The sequence below is a fragment of the Magnolia sinica genome, chromosome 7 (genome assembly GCF_029962835.1).
Source record: "Magnolia sinica isolate HGM2019 chromosome 7, MsV1, whole genome shotgun sequence".
Classification (NCBI taxonomy): Eukaryota; Viridiplantae; Streptophyta; class Magnoliopsida; order Magnoliales; family Magnoliaceae; genus Magnolia; species Magnolia sinica.
The window spans coordinates 30,813,746-30,826,918 of record NC_080579.1 but is presented as its reverse complement, the minus strand read 5'-3'; the positions used below and the strand labels follow the sequence as shown (position 1 = coordinate 30,826,918).

At 41.2% G+C, this 13,173-nt stretch overlaps 1 protein-coding gene across 6 annotated transcripts in view; it reads right to left on the bottom strand.

The window, feature by feature from the left end:
- LOC131251264 (uncharacterized) overlaps positions 1-9,086 on the bottom strand; it is a 119,861-nt gene extending 110,775 nt beyond the window's left edge. For 4 of the 6 annotated variants that reach the window (XR_009173706.1, XM_058251884.1, XM_058251887.1 and 1 more), the window contains exon 1: positions 8,849-9,086. Coding sequence is in view for 5 of the 6 variants with exons in the window: in XM_058251884.1 (XP_058107867.1) it covers positions 8,849-8,979 (131 nt within the window). In the remaining variant the exon portion in view is untranslated. The remainder of the gene's footprint in view (positions 1-8,848) is intronic. The other 2 variants (XM_058251883.1, XM_058251885.1) reach the window with 1 other exon arrangement.
- Positions 9,087-13,173: the final 4,087 nt, after the last annotated feature.

Sequence of the window (13,173 nt, the reverse complement as noted above, 5' to 3'; positions counted from 1 at the left end):
TCCTATTTTTCTCTTTTTTTATACCTAATTTCATAAACCCTAATCCTATATTACATTATCCCTAATTGATTTGCCCATTTTCTCACCCTAAGGTTCCTTAAATTGAAATTGGGGAATCCCTTGGATTAGAGACTGATTCTTATGCATGTGTGGTTGATTTCTATTTCCCTTTGAGCATCGTTTGGTCCATAATTTTATTGATCCACTCCTAGCCTGTGTAGGCCTAAACCCGTGTAGATTCCCCTTTAATTGAATGCTTGGACTTTTATGTGGGATATGGAATTTGTGTAATTGTTTCTGAACTAACATGATCTTAAGCCTGAAATCTTGCACATCATATTTGAATTTCATGTCCTACATCAAATTTGGTATCAGAGCTTAGGGTTCTTATAAGGGAATACATTACGGGTTCAGGATTAGTTTGTTTAAGTCCTTCGTGCATCCAGTTTCATCACATATAGTTGTTTAGAAGCCCGTAGTCCCTGATATTAGTTGCTGAAATTTCTGTTAGCAAGGAGTTAGCAATTCACATTGCCGTAACTTTTTGTTATTCCCGTATTTCGCCAACTATGATACTGGAATTTAGTAACACTGCGTAGTTTCCCTATATAGAGTCTCATAGCATCATTTAGTCCTACCTAGTTGCATATAGTTGTCATAGAAAGTCCTTAGGTGGAGTTAGCAAGTGTATACCCACACGTACGAGTCATGGTTTTGGTTTGCACCCTACTTTAAACATGGAGCAACTGCTAGAGTCACTGAACAAACTATCCCAACAGAACGAGTCTGTGGGTAAGCGCTTGGAACAACATATAGACCAACACTTTGATCAATTTGATGTGCGCATTACCCAACTAAAAGCCTTCACCGGGACAAAACCCCCCATTGGGGTAGATGTTCAATCTCAGGAAGGTGGCTAGGAGGATAGACCAATGAATGGAGTTGGCCGAGGAATAGTTATGGGCGTGCACCCGTGCACCCACCCCATGAGGGACATCAAGACCATTATTTTGAGGGGTACAACATGTGCGGCCTTGTGGCTGGAGAGAATGCACCAGAGGCTAATGTAGAGTTACCCACTGAGGTCATTCCGGTGGTGGATGAGTTTCGTAATGTCTGTCCTGATGATCTATCAGATGAGTCTCCCCCTAGGAGGGATATAGAGCACACCAGAACATGGGACACCATAATACCTACAGCCGAGTTTGCGTTTAATAGTTCTGTCGATATGTCCACAGGTCTCAGTCCTTATGAAGTCGTCACTGGTTATAAACCTGAGAAACCTATTAATCTTGTCTCTATATCACTGTCCCATAGGCCATCAAAGCCTGCAAAGTCTTTTGTGCATCACATTCATTCATAGCATCAAGAAATCAGGCAGAAGATCACTACTATTAATGACCATTACAAATTTTCTGCATACCAGCATAAATGTTTCAAGGAATTCAATGTAAAGGACTCTGTGATGGTCCGCATCAAGCCCGAGCGGTATCCTCCGGGGGCTGTTCGTAAGTTACACGCGCGTAGCACTAGACTCGTCAAATTTATAAAACGAAACGATCTTAATGCGTATGTGGCAAATCTTCCACCCTCCATGGGAATTAGTTCCACATTCAATGTGGAGGATCTAGTTGCATTTCAAGAGGCCATTGATGCATTGTCCAGCCTTTCACCTAACCATCCTGATTCGTTTATTTTGCAATTGTTCATCCCTCTACAGCCAGTTTTCAGAATTTGGCCCTACAGGAGGGCTGAAACTTCAACAGAGCACCATGCCCATACCATAGCTCGGATCGACGTGAGATTTGGAAGTTTTGCAGCCCAAGCCTGGCAAACTAAGGCCAAGGAATCCCTTTTTGGATTCGGTCCCCCACCACACGTGCGGCCAGCCTCGAGCGCACGTGCGTCCGCACCTGGCCCGCTGTCCACACTCAGGGGCTGTCTCAGGTTCATGTTTCTTCCTATTTTCCTTTTTTTATACCTATTTTCATAAACTCTAACCCTAGATTACATTATCCTTAATCGATTTGCCCTTTTTTCTCACCCTAGGATTCCTTGAATTGAAATTGGGGAATCCCTTGGATTAGAGACTGATTCTTATGCATGTGTGGTTGATTTTTATTTTCCTTTGAGCATCATTTGGTCCATAATTTTATTGATCCAGTCCTAGCCTGTGTAGGCCTGGACCCATGCAGATTCCCCTTTAATTGAATGTTTGGACTTTTATGTGGGATATGGAATTTGCGTAATTGTTTCTGAACTAACGTGATCTTAAGCCTGAAATCTTGTACATCATATTTGAATTTCATGCCCTGCATCATTTGGGCATAGTTATAAGAGGAGTATTAAGACAAGAGGGTCATCCAGTTGCCTATTTCAGTAAGAAACTAAATGAGGCAAAACAAAAGTATTCCACTTATGACAAAGAATTTTATGCGGTAGTACAGTCGCTAAGTCATTGGCGTCATTATCTTCTACCGCAAGAATTTGACTTGTTTTTTTATCACGAGGCTTTGAGGTATTTAAATTCCCAAAAAAAGCTCAACCCAAGGCATGCCAAGTGGGTAGTGTTTCTTCAGGAATATTCATTTGTCTTGAAACATAAAGCCAGAATCGAGAACAAACCAGTTGATGCCTTTAGTAAGAGAGCAACATTGCTCAACTCCTTGAGTGTAGAAGTTGTCGGGTTTGAGCAATTAAAAGACGAGTACCTCATGTGTCCAGAATTTAGGGGAACATGTGTCACTCTTAGGTGCCCAGCATAGTCTGGGTGAGTTCGTGCTTAAAGATGGCTTCCTTTTCAAAGAAGACTGACTTTGTATTCTACACACTTCCCTCCGGGATTTCCTTGTTTGGGAGCTTCATGCTAGAGGTATTCCTAGCCATTTTGGTCGAGATAAGACCATTGCCCTAGTGAAGGATAGATTTTATTGGCCAAGTCTCAAGAAAGATGTAGCCAAAATTTTAAGGCAATGTCAAACATGTGAACTGGCAAAACAGAAGAAACAAAATACCGGATTGTACATGTCATTGTCAGTGCCACATGCACCGTGGAAAGACATCAGCATGGATTTCATGCTTGGGCTTCCCAAGACAATTAAAAAGCACGATTCCATTTTTGTGGTCATGGACCGTTTCTCAAAAATGGCCCACTTTCTCCCGTGTTCAAAAACTTTAGATGCGTCCAACATAGCCAAGATTTTCTTTGAGAGGGTGGTTCGATTACATGGTTTGCCTAAGACCATGGTGTCTGACAGGGATGTCCAGTTTACTAGTTTTTTATGGAAGACATTATGGCACATGATAGGTACGAGACTCCAGTTCTCATCTGCCTACCATCCTCAAACTAATGGCCAAACAGAGGTTGTGAATCGAAGTCTCAGAAATCTACTACAATGTTTGGTAGGTGAATACATTAAAACTTGGGACTTAGTCCTGCCAGTTGCCAAGTTTGCATATGACAGTTCAGTTAATAGGTCTATGGGTATGAGTCCATTCGAGATTGTTAGTGGTTACAAACCTAGGCTGCCCACAGATTTGTTACCTATGTCAATCATTCAGAGGCCCTTAGAGTCAGTGATGCATTCTCCCATCACATTCATGAGTTGCATGTAGAGATTAGGAGGCAGATAAATGCTAATAATGAACAATACAAAATTTCAACTAACTTAAATCGTAGAATTCAAGAATTTAATGAGGGTGATTATGTAATGATTAGGATGAGGCCAAAACGGTTCCCACAAGGTACAGTTAAGAAGTTACAAACATGCAGTGCTAGACCATTTAAGATTCTAAAAAAAATTTAGTCCAAAGCGTATGTGATAGATCTTCCACCTCGCATGGGGATTAGTTCAACATTCAATGTGGGGGATCTAATGCCTTGTTCAAGATATCCCATAGACCCTAATTTTGTTCCAGACCATTGGCCAATTTCTGAATTTTCTTCCCAACCTACACCACCTATGCCTACTATACCTGAGAAAAGAGAAGAAATTGAAGGAATTGTGGATGAGCGAATTGTTTCCACTCGAGACGGTGGATTTCAGAGGTACTTGGTGAAGTGGAAGAACAGACCATCATTTGATTGTACATGGTTGATGGAAGCGAAGTTGTAGAGGCTTGATCCAGATTTGTTAGAAAGGCACAAGAGTTTTATCTCAGCGGAGTCGAGCTCTTCTCAACCGAGGGAAGTTGATGCGGACACCAGGCTATTCGAAGTATATCAACGCATGAAGCATACGTTACCCGTGTCAGTGTGGTTAGATGACGAGTACGGGTCGGGTCTCTAGAGGTTAAAAACCTTACACGTGTTCATGACATGTGTAAGTTGATTGAATGAGACATTTAGATCGTTGGATCGCGAAGATGGTATGATTGGACCGTTGGATCGTCACGGCCCACCTTCATTGCGCCACCTTCACGGTGCAATCATCGAGGCCCACCGGGCATCTTGGATTTGAATTTAGTTTATGAAAATTTGATTCATTTGAGTTTTGAGACAGTGTGCGCATAATTTTGTGCGTTTTTTAACTTTTTTAGTAGGGGTATTTTGGTCATTTCATGAAATTACGAATTTATAAGAATATTTTACCCTAAACCTAAAGCATACTATGTTATATTTATAAAAAAAAAGAAAGCTTCTGCTTCTGATGATTTTGTCTTCAACTTCCAGCGATTTGAAGAGGGCGTGAGGCCTAGGCAAGTGATTTATCATCCTCCACTTCTCTCTCCTTCTTTCTTTTCTCAGGGTACTCTTTTCTTTAAACTTATTTTCTTCCTTTTCTTCTAAGATCTTTAGATTTATAAGCCAATCATGTTTCTTTTTTTAACTAAATCATTAGATCTTGGAAGATTTTCATCCCCACATTTACATATTTTAAGATTCTTCAAATCCCATCACCCTAGGCCTTAAATTTGAAGAACCATCAATTTTTTTCTGAATTTTCTAGATTTCTCAATCCAGAAATTTTCTGGATTAGAAAATTCACTTGGATTGTTAGATGGACTTATTGCAAGACGAAAGTCCTATATTTTGTTGGATCCGACTAAATTGAGATTTTAAAGTTCAATTCTATGTGTTTGTGATGGATGGCCATGATCATTGCTGCATGCACCTTATTTCCTTCTTGTGTTTATGATGTATAAGGCTAATTTTTTTTATTTGCTGTTAAAGATTACATAAATCTGCCCCTTTCAAATACCACTTTCATTTAAGGTTGGATTAAGCCGTCTTACATCACCACTTATACGAACTGAAAACATGAGTGTAGCATAGATATTCATAGCAAAAGAAATCCAAGTTGAAATTTGAAAAATCCCCCATTCCATAAACAATGAAAACCATCCATCGATTGGAAGATTAGTTCAAATCCTATCGTTTGGCTCCTTGGAATCTTAAAAGGGATAGTAAGCCCTAAAACCCTAAACCCTAAGGGGTCGTTTGGATCCCTACAAGTTGGATTAGTTGTAAATATTGTTCTTGGCGATACCAATAACACTGGTAGTATCAAAAATTCCAGGTATCGGTAATAGAGGTGTACACGAACTGAGCTAGCTCGGTTAGCTCGCTCAACTCAACTTGAAAAAGCTCGATTCGACTCAGTTCAAAGCTGAGTTCGAGCCGAGTCGAGCTGATTTTTTGAGCTCGAAAATGAGTTCGAGCCAAGTTCAAGCTGGCCCAGCTCAACTCGACTCGGATCGAACCCAGCTCGAATCGAACTCGGATCAAACCATTTCGGTGACTCGATTACTTTGATATTGATGTTACTCACCAAGTGTTTGATGAAATGACTAAGGAAGTGTGGCTGGTGGCAAGGAAGGTATGTATATGAAATAAATACCCTTTTTTTCTTGATTTTTATGTTGCTTAGAAGGTGTTTGATAAAATACTTGAAAAATTGTTTTACATACAGTGGGATTTTGAAGGTGGAGTCCAGGTGTTTGTGGAAATGTTGCACAGGCAAACTCGGCTCGAACTCGGCTCGAACTAGCCCGAGCTACTAACTGAACCGAGCCGAGCTGGCCAGTCAGGCTCGAGGACCGAGCTGAGCCGAGTTCGAGCTAAGGTCAGCTAATGGCCGAGCCGAGTTGAGTTGAGGCCAGCTCGACTCGGTTCGACTCGATGTACACACTTAATCGGCAATAAATCAATAAGTATCGCCAATGCATCAATATCAATAATGTTTTCGGTAAATTCCGAGTGTCCCTTATATGGCCAATGTATTGGTGATATTTCAATAACATTGCCAATGTATCGATATCACCAAAAAATTATTAGTTACAAAAAAAAAAAAAAAAATCCATTTCAAATTTTTTATGGGTGCATGCTTGTATGATGAAATGCATGTTTGTATGTGTGTATATATATGCATGCATGGATGGATATATAGATGGATCACGGATGGATGGATGCACTGATGAATGGTTGGATGGATGGATGTATATACGTATGCATGTGCATATCCATGCATGCATGGATGGATCATGCACGTGTGTATATACGTATGTGCCAATGTATGTATGTACAGATGCGTAGATGATTGGATGGATGGATGGATTATACTTGCATTTGAATGTATATATGATTATATGTGTATGGATGGATGGATGGCTCCACCATTTTCCCCATGTTTTCCCAATGTTTCCCTGAGTCGGTGATACATGCTTTTAGGCCCTCATTAAAATGGGAACTTATTATTTGATTCCTAAATATGTAAATATGTCTTTTTGCTATTATTTTACTCTAAAATATACAAATGTGTATTTTAGCATCTCCTAAAGTATAATTGAAATTTTCCACCATTCTCCCCATCTTTTCCCAATGTTTCCTTGAGTCAATGTTACATGCTTTTAGGCCCCCACTAAAGGAAAACTTATTATATATCTTTTTCCTTTTTTTTTTAATAGCAATTATTGGATTCCTAAATATGTAAATGTGTACTTTAGCATCTCCTGAAGTTTCATTGAGAAATTCCACAATTTTCCCCATGTTTCCATCAATCAGTGATGCATTTCTGGGTATCGACAATAATGTTGGCGAGAGATCAATACATGTTTCCATATCCCCAACCAGCATTACATGTAGCTATATCGATACTACGAACATTGGTTACAAGTGATTTACAAGTAGGTCACTTATAGGTGGCGTTTGGGAGTTTTTCACCTACAACTAACTTACAAGAGCTTTTCACCTTATAACCGACTCACAACTTGTAAGTCACTTACAAGTGAAACTTCCAAGCAAGTTACATGGGTGAGGGGTGGGATTTCACTTATTTGCAAGTCACTTATAGGCTAATGGTCAACAAATTCAAATTCATGGTGAAGGGGGAGATGCACATCTCTCTACAGCAGTGGCAGCCGCTCCTCTCTCTTTGCCATAGATAGAAGCCATTGACATTGAGTTTCATAATTTTAGGTTTTTTAGAAAATGTGGGGCCATTCAAGTAAATGGCTCATGTCAGGTTTGGTTGGTCAAGCCGACTTGCCTGTATAATAACTTACACTGATCCGACTCAACCATGTCGAAAACCTGAAACAAAATATAGACTAAAAGAAAAGAAACATGTACATGAGTTATACATGTTTCTATGACTTCACTACTTGAATTGGATCATGGACTTTAGCCCCATATTCCATTCTTAGATGTGGGTGTGGCTATGCCATGTAGGGTCCCGTCAATTAAGCCTGACCCAATAACATTTAAAAGGTTTGATTGAGGCAGGCTTGGGGTTGATTAATTTCAAGTAGGTCAGGTTGGTTTGGGAATAATCAAGGGCATAGAGAGCTGAAGGTACTATTGCATTTTTTCATCATTAGTTGGATCTAGAAATAAGCTATTGAAAGATATCCCTTCTTTTACTTCCGTGTATTCAGTCATGGTTTGGTGTTAAAATGAGAGTTTAAAGCTTGCTGGTGATAGTGTTGAATGAACAACGCATTGTTTTCATTATTGAATGAAATGGTGGTGAAAGACGGTTGTGATAGTTGGGCCCTTCAGTCATAGAGGTGGCAATGGGTTGGGCCTCCCGCCATATAGGGATTGTGGTAATTAAGAGTTATGTTTAGATTTATTATTAGAATTTTTATTTCCTTGTTGCCTATATTAAGTTGATGCTCCATATTATAGGCATCTCTAATATGTGGGCTCAAATGATTGGTTTAGCTTAAGAATTGGCTCAAAGATTCATCTAGATGGCCTCAACCCAATGGCGCACTTTGTGCCAAGGTTTCTTTTGTGAATCTGTGATTATAAGATTTTGGAACAATTCCATGCTCCAGGCTCTGTTTGGTGTGAATGCACAACATCTTACCTATAAGTGACTTACAGTTGCCCAAACACCAAAGACTACTAACTTGTAAGTAACTTACAGCTTACATCCAGGCAGGCAGCATGTATGAATTTCACTTGAAAGTGACTTTAAGGTGAAAGTCACTTACAACTTAAAAACTTGCAAGCATCCAAACGACCCCTAAAAAAACTTTTAAAGCTCTACCTCTCCATCGTTGCAAGAAATACCAGACCCCCCTCCCTAAAAATGTTTTGTTTGGCAATCAAGAATTTTGGAATTACTTAAGAATTTAATCCCAGGATACACTAATTCCTGAAATTTTGATTTATTTTTTTTTTTCAGTAATGTTTGGCAACCTAGTATTTGATTCTGTGAAATCCAGAAACTGTGCTGTGGATATTAGGAACGGAGTATGAAAGGAGTGCACGCCAAAGCAAAGAGCACAGCCCCTCATCGAGAAGTGTGTGTGTGTGTGTGTGTGTGTGTGTGTGTGTGTGTGTGTGTGTGTGTGAGAGAGAGAGAGAGAGATTATCAACGGTAGTTAGGGTTTTACAGACCTTTTCTTGGGGACTGAAATGGTGGGAGTGAGAAGCTGGTCTTCGAACTCGAAATCAAGGGGACCATCGCAGTCCGTCATCTCCTGCTGCTGCTGCGTTGCCGATTCCTTTCCTCTTCTACTCGCTTGCATTTTATCCGCCCAAACGTGCAACTTCTGTTGTGAAGCGCCAAAAAAAATTCATTTTCGAAAAGTCGGCGCGTGGTTGTATGTAGTATCTGGACTGCGATTGCTTAGCGTGTAGCACACGGCACGGACGTAGGCAGTGTATGCTGCTGAATGAGCTCCTTGGACCCGCCACGATGATATATGTGTTTTATCCACGCCGTCCATCTATTTTGTCAGCTCATTTTACTACATGAACCCAAAAATAATGCAGATGTAAATCTCAAGTGGACCCATCACATGATTGAATATCCACCTTTAAAAACTTCCTAGGACCAGTTGTGATGTTTATTTGTCATCCAACCTCATCTTCGTTACACCGTAGAGACCTGAATTAAGGGAAAACACAGATACCAGCTTTACCCAAGACTTTTGTGGCCTGGACGTTCAATCACCGTTGTTTCTTATGTTGTGGTTCACTTGAGATTTTAACGTTCTCATTTTTTCCTGCAGCAGGCTCACCTTGATATATTTTCCTTACATCCATGCTGTCCATTCATTTTGATAGCTGAATTTAGGACATGATACCAAAAATGAAGCAGATCCAAATCTCAAGTGAACACACCGTAGAAAATAGTGGTGATTGATTATTAAAAACTTGTCGTGCTCGATCGTATCAACAGTTTGGATGGCAAACAAACATACCCGTAGCCCCAAAGAATTTTTAGAACGATGGGTATTCCGTGACCACCATTCCCGTTGTTATGAACGCCTTGTGTGAGGGGATGCATTCAGCAGGCCGTCGATTCCTTTTGTTTTTTTTTTATCTTTGGATGTTTTTTTTTTTTTTTTTTTGTAGGTTATGGGCCCGAGTCACTTTATTTGCTTTGGCTGTGTGATGCCATTGGCCATATTTTAAATTTAATTAAAGTTGTCACTAGTCAAATACATTAGGTAATACATGGTCGGATAGAAATCCTAAAATTATTCCTAAACCAAGATGTTACCAAAATTTCCAACTCATGTGACTTCTATGATTGATTTATACCGTAGATTTTAGGTGAGGGTCTTGGTCACAAAAAAGGAATGACTCAGGCATTATTTTCGCTCATGTAGTACATGGTCTCTATTTTATGGAATTTTTAGATTTTTTGGAGGATTCAAATGAACTTCAATATTACTACATTATGCTATACTATGTAAGTTATCAAGACCCCAGGTAGGCGAAGAGGAGAGAGAGAGAGAGTAAAGATATGTGTGTGTAGATGTTGTGGGGCACATATGATTTGAGATTTAAAATAAAAATAAAAATAGAGAAAATCAGACACATTTTTTTATCAAAATGAATAGTCGGATGTCCATAATTCCAATTGTTATTGCTAGAATCGGGATAGACAAATGTAGTTAGCCATGTAGGTAGGCTCGCCGAATGTACCTGCAAAGACAGTGTGAGGACAGCAGGTGTGTCGGTCATGGCTAGGGACCCCCCGATGCCTAATCAAGCAGGCGGGCTTAATGTTAAAAAAATACTTGAGCTAGGCTTTTTGTTCCTTGCCTCCCTTCATCTTTAGCAGAAATATTTATAGGGTTCATAGGATTGTATTGAGATCGCATATCTTATGGATTTTCATAGGGATATGCTGAGATCTTATTTTGGATATGGATCTTCCTCTAAATCTATCGTCGAGCTTGCCTTAGTCGATGCGATTTTCGGCTATGTCATATCTGATCCCTTGATTCGGGAGGGGGGGATATTCTCTGAGATCCTTGTTCCACCATGATATTCTCCAAGATCCTTGTTCCACCATGACAGCGATTGACCTACTCAACTTGAGGAAGAGCTTTTTGCACCTGAACCCTATCTTCAAGGAGCTTAGCTTGAGGTTAATCTCTCTGTTGGGAGGATCATTGATAGTGTCTTTCAAGCTCTCCGAGCTTTATGACTTCTCGTTTTGGAAACTCACTCTGGCGCTCTTCCTATGGTCGGTTGCACTTTTTACACACTAGACCAATTCAGTTTTCCCCAAACAGCTGCCAAACTTCTGAGCTTGTCATCACGAGCTTAGGAAGTAGGAGCCTAAACAGGTATAGAAGCGCGAGAACTAAAATTTAAAATGTGAGTAACCTGGTCTTTTTTTTTTTTTTAATTTCAAGTCAAACCCAGATTTGTTGTCTAATGATGAGGGAGAGAGTAGGAAAGATCGCCCGATGCGATATTCAAAGAATATATGATGGCGATTGTGAGATGCGAGGGTGGGGGGGCATTAATTGCGAAGCGTTATCCAACCCCCAAGCAAATTGTAAATAGACAGTTGTGGCCCGAGTCATCATTACTTCACCTAGGCTAACCCTATGTTGCCATGTGGAGGGGCACATTAATCGAAGCGTCTCCTTAAGCCCATGTGGCTTTAGTCAGGAATAAATGCATTGTTACAGGGACTTTAAATATTGACTCCCCTCCCTTTTTGCTAGCCAGTTTATTTTTGTGAAGTATGAGCTGTGTTGACCAATATCTTCCTTTTGCCTTCAATTTCCAAGTCCTCTTTTCTTCAACGTCCTTCAATCAGAGACTTTTGCATTAGAACTTTTTTCTGGTACGCCCATAGATTTTTCTTTCCTTCATCCTTCTCTACATTTTTTTACTTTATGTCATCTGGGAAATTTTTCAGGGTTGTCATCGTCTCTTATGCCTTCCGTGGCGAGTCGATGGGCCATAATTCATATTCCCCGTCTGCACCATCCTCGGGGTCAGGGTCTCAGGGACCCATCCCTACTCCTAGAAGGGAACTATCGACAAGGATGGAACTTTGAACAGGGGAGGCCTCCTCGCCTCAAGCAAAGCTAGACTCCTCATCCTCTGAGGATGTGGTCCATATGGCCAACATATTTGTGTCCAAGTTGAGGATGGGTGACCTACAGGCCCTCCGATCATAGTATACGATCCCTAACTCGATGGGGCTCCAGCTCCCTCAAGTGGGAGAACTTCCAGGCCAACCTCTTGCGAGGGAGGTTGCTATATACCCAATTTTCTTTTCTTGTGGTCTTCGTTTACCCTTTCCTCCAGCGGTGAGAGAAATGCTCCACCATCTTAGGGTCACTCTAGGAGAGCTTAATCCCAACGTGTGGAGAGTTGTCTTTGGTTGCTACATCATGTGACAGTAGGTTGGAAATTTCGAGCTCACTATGGATTAGCTCTTCTACTTGTATGAAGCCAAGAGCACCCCTGGCTCTCTAGGCTGGTACTATTTTTCTTCATGGCTAAGCAAGGGGGCATGCCATTATCACCAATAACTCGTCCTCCAACAAGGGATGGAAGGACATATTTTTCGTGACTAGAGAGTGGGAGGCCACCATGGTAGAGCTGGGTGGATTACGAGCTTGAGTCCCTACCTCCTTCGTCCTCCTAGGTCGGAACATATGCCAAGTCACTATACTTAGCTCTTTTAGTATTATTTTTATGGATATCAGACCTGCTTTTCCTCTTTCTTCTTTTTTAGCTTTCCCTAAGTCCTGACCTAGTCTTTCTGTTTCCCTCTTACACTAGAACAGAATCACCAGAGAGCGACCAGTGGCTCAGAGAGATTGGAGGAGGTTAATCATTCAACAATCCATGCAACAGTTTGGCCTTTCTCCGAGGGGGGCAGCAGGTAAATATGGTTCCTCCTATTTCCCTGCTTAGTCATCACAGTTATGGCTTACATTGGCTTTTGTCCTTTACAAAGATGTTAGATCGTCCGTGACCAAAGAAAAGAAAGATGCCCTCCACTGCCGAGATGGAGTAGCCAAAGGCCGCAACTAAGATAATTAACCCCTCCAGCTCCAGGTCAACCTTCCGCGGTCGGTGCTTCCATGGACAAGTTTGTCGCACATACAGTAGAGAGGGTGGTGACTGGGGTTGCTCCTGAGGTTCCTCCACCACTTGCCCAAGTGGAGGCTGAGACTATTGCCGCTCCCATATAGTGCCAAGTGCAACTCAAGTGACAACTGTGCTCACCTCCTCCTCTCCTCCGAATACTCACTTGAGCGAGGTAATGAATCTTGATGCATCTCCCACATGCGTTGAGGAGACTCGACTCGAGGCAGTTAGAGCTCCCAAAGGTGCATCTGGGCACCAAAGCCCAGCTCTCGAGGGCACAACAACAGGAGGGGCTTCATGCTCCTCCCTCCCAAGGCACATGGCTGTGCTGGTAAATTGGGGACGAAGAGACATCCCCGAGGAGG